The sequence below is a fragment of the Hippocampus guttulatus genome, chromosome 3 (assembly GCF_054856545.1).
Source record: "Hippocampus guttulatus isolate MCC_2025c chromosome 3, RoL_Hgut_1.0, whole genome shotgun sequence".
Lineage (NCBI taxonomy): Eukaryota > Metazoa > Chordata > Actinopteri > Syngnathiformes > Syngnathidae > Hippocampus > Hippocampus guttulatus.
The window spans coordinates 23,732,959-23,746,286 of NC_141263.1; the positions used below are offsets into that span (position 1 = coordinate 23,732,959).

A 13,328-nucleotide genomic window follows, 5' to 3' on the forward strand; every position below is an offset into this window, starting at 1 on the left:
TTTTTCCCCACTCTGAGGAAGCTGACATTTTTGTTGACATTTCACAACAGCGCTTGTGTGGTTTACTAGTTTTTTAATTTAAAAAAACAAAAGACTAATGAGATGTACTGTATATTGATGTATGTGGTCTATGCGCTTGGAGAGGGGGAAAAATCATAATTGAAGAAGATGCAACCTATATAAGACACTAACCATACAAAATTCAGCCTTTGAAGATGTCAACCATAAATGACAAAAATGGTAGAAGGAAAACCAAACGAACGACAGAAAATATGCAAATATTATGTTGTACACAAACCATAGAAAATGTGACCCATAAAAGATGCAGACCATAGAAGGCAACAACTATAGGATTTACGACTCAGTAGAAGACACAAACCCAAAAAGACACTCAAGTAAGAAGAAAACCAGACAAAACTTGAAACCAAGAAGAGGTGACCCATAAAAGATATGAACCATAAAAGACGTTACTATTCCGTCGAATACACTTCGAAGAGAAGACACGACCCACAGAAAACCTGAACCGCAATACACACATAGAAGACACAACTCGAGATCCGAAGCATAGAAGGCACAAAGACGCAACGCAGAAGCACGATCCGTAGAAGACGTAATCTGTGAAAGACGCAAATCAATAAAGAAGACCAGAATCATCGACTTGAACCGTAAAAAGGAGACGCAAACCGTAGAAGATCATCGAGCAGACATACGAAACAGCTGATGTCACTCGTTTCGAGGCGTACTTTGCCAGAATCAGGATCTTTGTGTCCTGCTGTATTTCTAACGTGTGTGTGTGTAATTCGTGTGCGGCCATCTGGGCTAATAATGGGATTTGTTGCTGCGCTTTATGACCTAACGCTAACACTCTCTCCGTCATGCCATAAATCTTGACGAGCGCACGGACAGATGCCCCACATTCATTTTTAAACACATTGCGCTTCCATGACTGGTTGCTCTGCCTTTTTTTTTTTTCTAATTCTGCGTCTTTCGCCCACATGGCCCGTGGCGTCCCAGTGGATTGAATTATTCCACTTAAAAAGCTTTCAACTTTCTTTTATTGAGTTGTCTCAGTTTGGTCTCTTCTCTATCAATAGTGCTTATTTCCATTCTCTAATCCGGAAGCCTGCAGATGTGTTTTTACCCCCTCGAGGGCTCTTATTTTGTTGCAGATTGATATCGTACAGCAAATGGAAAGGGAGAAAGAGAGTGGAAATGTAATTCAAGAGCAAGGCAAAACGATTAAAATGACCCCAAAGAGCAAATGTGCAATTGGATTGTGAGGAAACAAAAACAGAACATAGCTGCAAAAATGAGTCAATATGAATTACAACTGGTACCTGTTTTTGGGGTTTTTTTTCATCTCCTCTCCTGAAGTAACATTTCCCATTGAGATCCATTAGCCAGTCGGGGGCGGCTATTGCGAGAAGCTAATGCAATGGCTGAAGCTGGCAGAGCATAGCAGTCGATAAGATTAGTAACTGTCACACAAGTGTCGAGTAAAATCAAACACGGATGTCATGTTAATCGGGGAATAGAAATAAAAATAACTTAAAAATGCCCATGAAAAAAAGTTGGTCAATACAGAGTGCTAGCAAGCCAATGGGAATTAGAAATGGGAAGTAGAAACCTCCCAAAAATGGAGCGCAAAACGTTACAGCGCGAAGCGTGGCAACATGGGGCAGATTTTTTGGCTGTGTTGTGTTCAAAGACCACTGTCAGTGAATGCACCATTTGGCTAATTTCAGTCTGTGTCTTCTCTCCCTTACAGAAACCTGTCGAAGAATCCTCTCAGCACTTTGTCCTGGCAGCTCTTCAAGCACCTTCAACTTGCCGAGCTGTGAGTCGCTTTTTCTTTAACTTTTCTTATGAGCAGCTATTTATCGATGCTAGCCCGCGCACATCGCTGGTTTTGATCCTATTCTTTCCAGTATAACTCTCGCCTTTGTTGTACTGTCCATCTCATTTTTCTGGGCTGCACGTACGGAGAGTGGACCTGAAGGCAATACGCTGATCTTACAAGCCAATTTGTTGACTCAATTAACACACAGTGGAAATAATTCAATCGAGGGGCGGCGCGGTTGATGAGCATGTGGCCCACCCCCAGTAACCCGTTCTCATGCTAATTATGAATATTTGAGCCACCAGCCATGTTTAAGAAATACTGTGATGTCTAATTTATGCTTCACTACTCCCGTCAGCCACCAGTAAACAGGCTACCACAATAGAGATGAATAAACGCCTCCGTCAAGTAGAGGCCTTCATTTTTCACTCATTGAAAAAGAATATGTGGTTAGGTTATGTTGGGAAGGGGGGGGGGGGGGTTCTGTTCAGTTAAAAAACAAAACAAAAAACAAAGCATCATACTAGTCATCAAGACTACATATTGACATTGAGTGAACCAAAACAGCTGCACCTATGTAAGGTAAATAACCCCCACCCCCTTTTTTTTTTTACGACTGCTGCTCACCAAAATTGCAGCATTCGCCTCCAGATATTTGCTTAGTTTTTCTTCCTTGTGGTTCCTGCGTGGGATTCAAATAGCCAGCGGGACCCCCTGCTGGCGTTACTCTATCATCATTGCAGTGCCTCTTTGTTCCTGTTTGGAAAAGTACAAACTTTTTTTTATTTATTTTTTGGAATGTTTGCTGTCTGACCAGCTGTCCACTTGGACTATTGCGGCTGATAATGTAACACGCTTAGTTATTTTTGCCAGCACTTAGATTATTAGTAGATGACATTTTGCAACATTAGTTGTTGGCTAACTGTTTGACAAGTGGGAGCCATCTACCTTGTTTTATAGTTACATGAATGGCTCATTATCTGGCAAGCGGCTGTCGGACTCCGGCATACCAGCTGCTAGTGTTTTAACATTTGATCAACAATAGTAGAAAAAAAACAGGGCTTGATGTAAATCCCCAACCAAGTGGCTTTCTTAGTTGGCTACCTTATTTTATATATATATATATATATATATATATATATATATATATATATATATATATATATATATATATATACACATATATATATATATGAGAGAATGCTATTTAAACATACCGCCTGCTAGCATCTTAGTGTTTTATCAACTCTCATTAGAATGGGTTGGGGCACTGGGGACAGTCGTATCACGGGTTGCTGGTAACACTTGCAAGTGCTCCAAACTTTATTACCTCAAAAAATGTTAAGGAAAACAGCATTTTGAGGTAATAATGTTTTTGTGTGTGTGTGATTACATAGCCTGCTCTGTAATTGAATTCATGAAACATATCTCATGTTGGTTACGTGTCTGTATATTTAATTCAAATTGATATTGTTTTAACTCGGTTAGCTATATGTTAAACTAGTGCATTGCTAATGCACTCAGGGACAGTTGAAACAAATTTGGCTTGAGTAAGGTGTAACTTAATTAAGTAAATTTACCGCGGGCTAAATTTGACCGAATGCATCCAGTACGAATCAGATTTTTATTGGCAAAACCATTGACCATAAAATCAAGCCACATTTGAGAAATGGGACTAACTTGACAAGTTAACAGCACATCCCGGTCCAGCTCTACCAAACCAATAAGCGTGTGCTTCAACCTTCTGACCTACAGTAGCTATTGACCAAGCTTCTGCTCTTACTACTGAGGAAACCTTTTTGCTCCAGCTCCGACACCGTCTACTGAAGAAACACCGACTTGGCTGAATTTTAGCCTGGCAGTTTTTCGACCATTCCCAAAAGCCAGACAACCAAAACAAAAAAAGCAATAACTGACAAAGCTGTCAAGATGCCGCTGGAAGCCGAGCAAAAGATGCATTCTGAGAAAGTTAAAATGGAAAATAAGCTTGCCCCCAAGAAGTGAGGCTGTCGTTGCTTGTGCGCAGTGGCAACTTTTGTCCAAATTTAGTCTCCTCAGTGTTCATATCTTCATGTATTTTAAGTCCTATACTCTGCAGAACCACAGCATGAGATAAAATGTTTTGAACAGAAACCTTTCAGTAGTGCTACTCAATATCATAACCCTCCTAAATTTACATTTCCTTAAAAAAAACAATCAAGAGATAGGGCTACTTAAATAACTTGTTTATTTTGTGCACATACTCTTTATGAAGTACCAACAAATGTATTCTCACATATGTTTACCTACATTTGTTGAACAATTTGCCATGCCCCAAGGAACGAAACGAAAGAAAAAAAAAGATTTTAATGGTGGACATGGGACTTAGCGGTTGCATCGGTCTTTATTTGTTTGACAAAGATAATTTACACAACTTTGAAACTTTATCGTTTTGAACAAGGCAATGGAGTTAACAGAATTAAGCTGCCTATTTTCCACAATCCATCGGGAGAGGAGCGAGTTCATCAGTTAAGCAGATATTTTAGGATATGGATGACAAGACGCAGCAAATAACAAGCCGGGGCAAAGCTCAGCCTCCACAGAAGCAAAATCCCTCATTCCGGCTCAGCAAGCACGACGGCCTCAGATTTGTGCTTCATCCAGAGCGGCCAACTTGGATGCATACAAATGTCGCCTTTGTTGTTCGTACATGAGAAGCGCGACCACAGTGTGACTTCAAATGAGTTCCATTTATTTTTTATATATATCACTTTCCATGTCTGTCTGAGATGTCAGTCGGAGTAGCAGAAAATGAGTCACTCCGTCAAGGGATAGAGTCCTGACATCATAGCCATGCGTCGATCAGCCAATCAGACAAAGCGAGGAGGCGGGATCAGCAAGGGTTCTGTGACCCGCTTGGTATTAGAAAAACAACAAGGATGTCATGTAGAGTGGATATAAAAAGTCCCACACATGTACAGTATAAAAGAGGAGAATAAATTACCCAGTATTTTAAAATGTTTGCATGATTTTGGAATGGAACCCCCCCCCCCCCCCGCCCCCAATTAAAAATCGGATTCTTTCATATAATGGTTCAACTGTATGGCATGCACTGTGGCATTTTCACCGAAGAGACAAAATATAATGTCATTGTATTCAAGTTAGCAGGCTGAGCAAGTGTCCATGTAAGATGGCTTCCAAGCACCTTAAAAGATAGAGGACGATATTTATTTATTCATTCATTCATTTATTCTTAGATAGTGATTTTCTCATTATACAGCAAAGTGGAGACTGTGGAGTATAATACTGTGGTAGTCACAACTAAGGCAGGGTAAAAGATAACCCATTATTATTATTTTAGGAATTGTTATTATTTTTCAATCATTTGTTGTCATGTGTCCTCAAATATTACAACGATGCAAATTTAATGAAGACTGAGGCAAGCTTGACAGCAAAGTGGAGACTGTGGAGTGTCCTTGAAACAATGCTGCAAATGTATTTGAGACTGATAGTGTAGCAGCAAAGTTGAAGACTGTGTAGTATCACACCGAGGCACAGCAACAGGCGACGGTGACGGTAACGTGTTTATTTTGGGCATTTCTAGCCATTCATCCTTCATCCGCAAATCTCACAACGGGGCAGCCATTTTATGTATATGTTTTCTGTCAGACACAAAGTCATCTATCAGTGGCATATGCATTGAAAATGCTCTTATGTGACTGTCTTTCCTCTTTGTCTGCGTGCCCTTAAACCCCCCCCCCCCCCAATCCAAGAAAAAAAAAACTAAAATGGTGGAGGCGTGCTACAGTGGCTTCCGTCGGGAAGGGATGATCGAGGATTATTTGAAGCAGTCTTGTGCTCGGAAAGAAGGGAATATTCTGTACCCAGCGGCGGTGAATCCTTTTATTCTGTTAGCACGTCTTCTTGAGATGCAAAGTCAAACTTGGCTCTCTCGCTCTGCCTCGTGCTGTGAAATGGGTTTTTCCTTTGACTACGTGGCCAAACGTGAATGGATCCAACCTGTAATCTCCGCCACTAGGATTATAATAAATTAAGCGTGCCTCCTAAAGGCCGCATGACAGGTAAATTACATGACGTGAACCCCAGGTTTTATTCGCACTCTGTGGCACCGGGGGTAAACTATTAGCAGAATGGAGCGCGGCGGTTGAAAAACATCAAAGTAGGCAGAGTGAGAATTACAAAAGCGTGTGCGTGGATCAAGTTAAAAGGCACACACGCGCAGGCTGGAATCAATTTAGAGCAATATAGAGAGGGGGGAAAATCTATTACTCCAAAATAAATAAATAAATAAATAAGGCAAAAATCGAGTGCACATTCAAAAGTTACGACTTTCAACTAGGCCTCATTACCTATTTATAAAACTTAACAAGCACCTCCATTTTAACTTAACCTTCCTGCCATGACGTTCTGGTATCAATTTCCACTTCCATCTATCCTTCTCCTCCTCCTCCTCCTCAAGTAGGGGAAAAGCTTTGTGCATTTAAGAGCAGCGTGTTGGCAACACGAGAACGTGACGAAACGTTCAAATAAAAAGTCTTTATTTCAATGCCAGTGCAGCTGCGGGGAATCTGATGGCTTTCCAGTTGCTCCTTTGCAGTCAGTCTTCTTAATAAAGATGCATTGGGTTGTACACTGTTAAAAAAAAAAAAAACGTTCATTACCGTCCAATTCATCTCTGCATTTTGTATGACGATTGTGCTCATGAGGAGCTCGAGTGAGTTGGAATCAATCCAAGCAGACACCCTGGACAAAAGCTTGGCGATAATTGGTTTTTCATATTGTTTACCGTATGACGAGAAAAGACCCCAAACATTGTCAAAGACACTAAGTGTTTATATGTTGCAAAAGCAGGGATTTATCTACATGTTGGAAGCTTTTTTCCTGAGGTGTGTGTGTGTGCGTGTGTGTGTGTGTGTGTGTGTATCTGTCTGTCTGTCTGCAGTATCAACATAGAAACACAAAGACTGCAGTGATTTTTAGACTTTTTTTTAGCAGATTTCAGAACGTCCACCACCAACCTAAAAAAAATGTGTGAACCTGATGACGTCAATGCGAAAACAACAACGGCCGATTTTTTCTTTTTTTTTTTACTTAGGTGTTTTTTGGGGGTTTTTTTCTCTTGAAAGTTGAAGAATTGAGCAACACAAAACACAATGCCGATGCACTCAGCGAGAGGAGTGTAATTTGCAGCGATTATTTCAACGATTCGGTCTTGAAGGACTAAGTGTCCTTAGTCGGAATTTGGAATGAAATGGCTTCCACTGACCTGGACGGATGGCAGTCCCAATCCCGAGCAACGGCTTCTTTCTGGCTTTAATGAAGTTGCGACCTTTAACATCTGCAGCTCCTCAAGCTCAGCTACCGGACGCCTCCTTCCGCATACACGATCGTCTCGCTATTGAGGCGAGGGACATCACCCTGTTCCGCCGTGGCTCCCACAGACCACCGTCACCACTGACTGCGCGGCTGTAAAAATGCTTAACGTCGCCGAATGTCCGAAAACCGCATCCATTCATCCCTAAAATTTATCGTTTGAAGACATCAAAATGATAGCCCCGCTATTTTGGATTTTATGTACATAACGCCTTCTTTGGACAACTTTGCGCCACAAAAGACATTCGACTTTCAGTCGTAGCCTCCCGCTTTCGTGACTGATGTCATTTTAAACAGGCACCATAAAGCTGGCAATTGGCATCCCTCATGAATATTCATAAACATCTGAATTCTGCTCCTAGGGCCTGAAATGGCTTAAATAACTGCACATGAGGTGATGGATCATCCTCCAGCACATCATCTAGCTATTTGTTGTAGCGTGCTTGCCCTAATCGACCGTTTCCAGAGGGACGATGTGTAATGTATAAGGGTGGTAATCAGTATTAGCAATTTGCCTCATTAGAGTGGAATAGAAGGCAGTGGGTGGATGTCGGCCGAGGTTCGTTTGCCCTGCTCCGCCTCGCGCCAATTCTCCGTGGTTCACTTCGCAAGGAGAAGACCAACCACGAGGTTTCCATTAAATTAGGATTGCTACTTGAAAATTTCGCAGTCATCGTGAGAAGACCCACGTAAAAGTAATGTCCAAAGAAATGCAGGAAGCCATTTTTGTGGGTCCCTTCGCCCCGGTTTGTCTGTAACCGCACACGTCGCCCTTCTGCTTGTGCGAATACCGAAACGCCAGCGCACATCTTAACCAATCACATGCGGCTTAAAAAAATATATGGAAAAAAAAAGAACAAAAAAATTGGTTCCCAACCAGGAGGCATCTCCTTTCATTCGCTTGAAAGAGAACCGCATAGTTTGCGACCGACAAATCATGACGACGGGATTGCGCGAGAATCAGGACCGACAGGATGTTGCGAAACATACTGGCAGTCCACTGTTTCCAGGGTGTGGAGTAGGGAATTCACGAAATCCCCACCAATCATTTGTTCACATCTCCAACGCTAACATTGCAAGTTACCAAACCTGAACTCAATGGTGGTGATCTTGTTTCATATAATTGATATTCTAACAACACGAACACAGTGCGCAGGTTCTGTTTTACCTCCACAGCAAACATTACAAGCCCTCGTAAAGATTTTGATTGTTTCGTTGAAGGTGTAATAAATGGTTATTGGACGTTTTGACTACGCTCATTACATTTGAGTAGATTTGTGTAACATATGTGTGGAGTTTGCATGTTCTCCCCGGGCCTGCGTGGGTTTTCTCCGGGTGCTCCGGTTTCCTCCCACATTCCAAAAACATGCATGTCAGGCTGATTGGACGCTCTAAAATTGTCCCTAGGTGTGAGTGTGGGCGTGGATGGTTGTTCGTCTCTGTGTGCCCTGCGATTGGCTGGCAACTGATTCAGGGTGTCCCCCGCCTACTGCCCGAAGACGGCTGGGATAGGCTCCAGCACCCCCCGCGACCCTAGTGAGGATCAAGCGGTTCGGAAAATGGATGGATGGATAGTTCCTCACAAGTACTTCTCCCACATGACACGGAATTGCACCATATCTGACCCAGACCTCTTTCAAACCCTAACAATATCCACTCAATTGCTAACAGATTCCTTCTTGATTACTTCCACTAAATATCTGTGAGAATCGCTTCTGTAGTCTTGGCACAAACTTCCCAGCAAACAATATGTCATTTTTCCTTGAAAGAGGTAAGTCTCGAGCACTCCACCTTAGCAATTATGTACCGTATTTTACGCACTATAAGGCGCTTTGGAGTATAAGGCGCACCTTTGAGGAATGTCCTATTTTAAAACAGTTTTCATATATAGGGTGCGCCACATTATAAGCCGCATAGAATAGAAGATACAATCGTGGCTGCGGTTGCATTATCCACTAGATGGAGCTATGCTAAAGGGAATACAATACAACACAGCTTTATTTATACAGAGCTTCTACAACCGCTGCAGCTGTAACCAAGCGCTTTACGGAACATTTAAAATACTACATCCAATAAATCAGAATATTGATCCACATATAAGGCACATCTGATTATAAGGCGCACTGTCGGCTTTTGAGAAAATGTAATGCTTTTAGGTGCGTCTTATAGTGCGTAAAATACGGTCGTCATGTCTCACGTGAGAAGGTTCAGTCCTCGTCGCTCACAACCGGCGAGATCCACCTGCGAAAATCTATTCTCATGGCTTCATATAGACTGTATATAACCATCGCATATGTAATTCATGCTTTCATGCTCATTGACTCCTGTCAAGGACATTTGGATGGACATTCATCCTGACTAAATTGGCCAATCGCTGCTCGGAAATTGGACACAGGAACGCGCAGGAGGGTGACAGTGGAAGAATGCGACGGAATGTATTCAGCGAGGAGCCTGATGACACTCGCCGGCTTGCTAATGGAGCCCGAGAATGGTGGTTCTGAAAACTTGACATTTGAACTTTTGGCATGGGAAAGTGTCAGACCGCTCGCTTGTGCAAGAATATATTACGCTTTGGTGCGGAGCCATTGTTTGATCGTTTGGACGCCAGATATTTGGAGTTTGTCGGATGAAGTCAATATTCTCAGGGTTTGTGTGTGCGTGTGTGTGTTTTCATGGACAGAGATAAGTCGATGCATGTGAATGATTGTGGCTCTTACCGCCGTTGTCCTTCACGAGGGAAAAGCTCCATGCAGTTTTCACAGTCTCGGCCACATTTTGTGAGTTGATTGCCAACGAAGCGAAGAAGAGACTTCTGAAGGTCGCACCACGCCGCACCTTTCATCTAGTCAGCATTCAGCAGATAAACTCACAGTCTGCTGTGTGACAGGTAGTTTGGCCGGGGCACTTGAGTGATTTTGGATTGTCATTCATTCGGGAAATAACCGGGGGGAAAACATCAATTCCTAACAGACGAGCCCATGAAAGGCTCTTTGTCATTATTATTGCTGCTGGTGCACCAAACCACTGTGATAATTGACCTCGGAGGACCGCTGTGTCATAACATTGCGGCTTGTCGCATTACATTTTTTCATGGGATTTTTTTTTTTTTACTACAAGAATGACAGAAGACAATACATACCTGACACTCAAAATTTGACAATTTCTTATGGAAAATGTCCGAAACGGTTTCGTAAAGGGTTGATGTTTCTGTAAATTGTTCTGTGTGTAGATATGGTATGTGTTGTCATAAACGGGAAATACAAAATTATACATGGCCAATAAAATTACATCTTTACACTTTGAAAATGAAAATCTCAAATTTCTACACCACCCACCAGTTCATTTTCGCCTTTTCCTAGTCAGGACTCTCAAACGTTTACATGACTGTTTATAATATTGATGTATAATGATACGGTGATCATTTTTATCTACATACAAAACTGCAAACTATTTTTTTCTGCTGTTGTTCACATTTGCACATAAAGTTGCATGGTGTCATATCCAATTCATATATTACTAATCATGTATCGTTTCATTTCACTCCTTAGAGTACCGCTAGTTATAATTGTGTTTTTACACACAATGTTGCTAACTGGTCTTGCTTCTTTACACATTCTCTTCTGTAGCCCACATATCATATCCATTCCATCATGTACTGTTTGCCATTCAGAATAAATAAAGCTGTTCATGAAGTAAACTTCAATTCCATCATGGACATAGTTACATCTCAGTAATGCTCCATAAACGCTCCGGTTTCAGGAAGCGTTTTAAGATGACTATTGTAAAGAAACCTGCTGATGCAACCTCTTAAATGTGAGTGGTGCATATACTTTCAAATGCACTCTACAAGTTATTACGATTAAAGGTTACAGTGGCCGAGCGGTGCACAGCACAGTCGTCTCTGTTAACCCATCCGACCAGAGCAAATGTATACGGGTTCAATTGCCTTGTTCTTTTTAAAAATGGTGTGTGTGTGTGCATGCGTGCCGGTCACAGGCGCCTGGACGGTGTGGTGTTCGACTGCGGCTGCGATATCCGCTGGATCCAGCTGTGGCAGGACCGAGGCGAGGCCGGCCTTCACACGCAACAGCTGTACTGTAGGAGCGGAGCCTCCAAGATGAAGCTGCACCACATGTACATCCAAAACTGTGGTGAGTACACGCGGAGGCTTGCTCTGTGGTCACTAGGTGTGAATGAAAAGACAGCTCTTTTCTTTGATGTGTGTGGAAATAAATCAAAACGGTTTTCCGATGTAAAAGTTGAACCTTCTGCCATCTAATGGAAGGGCATAGATTATTTTTTTTTTTTTTGCCTGTCACTGTATGTTGCCGACAAAGATAAATTGACAAAGACGTATTCACAGTAAATTAATAACCATTTTGGTACAAAATAAATGATATTAGATAAATTCCCGCGACATCCATGAAACTCTTCCTTGGGACACCATTGTGCCACGGCACCTTGGTTGGGAAGGGGCACCCATATAATGTAATTATGTCTATGTATATGGACTCTCTATTTTTGTATTTGGCACATATCACATGGCATAAATTTGCGCCGAGTCATTAAAAAAAAAAAAAAGGCATATATTTTTAAACAGCGATATGCGCCATTGTGGGCGTGAACAAAGTTGACTGCATTGGCCACGAATAAAAGTGGCTCCTCTCATTCCCTTTCAATGTGGTACACTCACATTTTGCATGCAAATATCTCTGTGCCGACAAGGATGTAGTGATCAGTGCGTGACCGGAACATTTGTCACCATTCTTTGTGTAGCAACAGACAACATAAGTGGGTACCCTCATTAAATACAAAATGAGCTGGTGACAACCGCTGGCGACTTTAATATTTCTGCAAACCTCTTGAATCGGTCCCCACCCTCGATTGTTTGTGTTCGTGTTCCTTTATATTTGGACGTGGAGAGGACAGACAAATTTGCATTGTGGGTGTATCAACGTGGCAAATAACTTCAAATAACGTTAATACGGAACACAATAAATTCCACGTGTGAAAATCTGCCCCTTGAGCGACCAAGCAAAATGCTATGAGTGTACGAGCATGAAGACAAGTGCAAGCTCGGGGGAATGGAAGGGAGCAGTGACAAACTGACGCTCGGATGGAATCAAATGCCGAGTGGCACAGTGACTCATTGCTGAGCATTGGCGCACTGCCATTGTGCAGTTATTATTTTATATATGTATATATACAGTATATATACAGTATATATATATATATATGTATATATATATATATATATATATATAAAATTCACAAGAGGCAAATCATTGATTCAGTGTGAAAACGTGTCAACAAAGGCGCCCGCGGGCGTGTAATGATAGGAACGCACACCATGTGTTTGTGTGTGTGTGTGTGTGTGTGTGTGTGTGTGTGTGTGTGTGTGTGTGTGTGTGTGTGTGTGTTGTATAGACTTGCCAGAGATCAGCGTGAGCCACAGCAGCGTGCTAGTGATGGAAGGCGACAATGTGACAGTGAGTTGTAATGGATCCGGATCACCCCTGCCTGAAGTGGACTGGACTGTCAACGGCCTCAACTCCATCAATACACACCTGGTATACAAGCACACGCACATGGACATACACACTTCTAAATAAATGGTATACAGTATTTATTTCCCTGGAGTAGTTCAAGGGCGGGCATGCTTGGAAAAATGGTTCCCCACCTCTTGACTAATGTCTTTAAAAATTCCTGTAGAAATTCACACCCAAAGTGTACAAGCTAAGTGAGTAGTACTCAAGCTCATTAATTAGCGCCCTTCAGTTAATTAGCATGATGTTAGCTAAAGCCCAAGGGACCTCTGTCTCACACAGATTGCAGTCCACAAGGCCCCTGACCACTTTTATTTGGCGATCTTGCTAGCTAGCTAGCTAGCCAGATAGATAGAGCTTTTTCCACCCCCGCCCCTCCACTCCCCCAAACATGCTAGCTATTAACAACCAATCATACTTGCCACATGGTTAAAGGGCTCCCTCATTGTTTTTTATCAATTTAAGTGTGTGTGTGTGTGTGTGTGTGTGTGTGTGTGTGTGTGTGTGTGTGTGTGTGTGTGTGTGTGTGTGTGTGTGTGTGTGTGTGTGTGTGTGTGTGTGCGTGTGTG

General features: G+C 42.2%; 1 protein-coding gene across 2 annotated transcripts in view; it reads left to right on the forward strand.

The window, feature by feature from the left end:
• The window catches only part of ntrk3b (neurotrophic tyrosine kinase, receptor, type 3b), a 161,211-nt gene that overhangs the window by 69,493 nt on the left and 78,390 nt on the right, over positions 1–13,328 (forward strand). For both annotated transcript variants that reach the window (XM_086107540.1, XM_086107541.1), the window contains exons 4-6: positions 1,769–1,837; positions 11,210–11,364; positions 12,641–12,783. In XM_086107540.1, the coding sequence (XP_085963666.1) occupies positions 1,769–1,837; positions 11,210–11,364; positions 12,641–12,783 (367 nt within the window). The remainder of the gene's footprint in view (positions 1–1,768; positions 1,838–11,209; positions 11,365–12,640; positions 12,784–13,328) is intronic.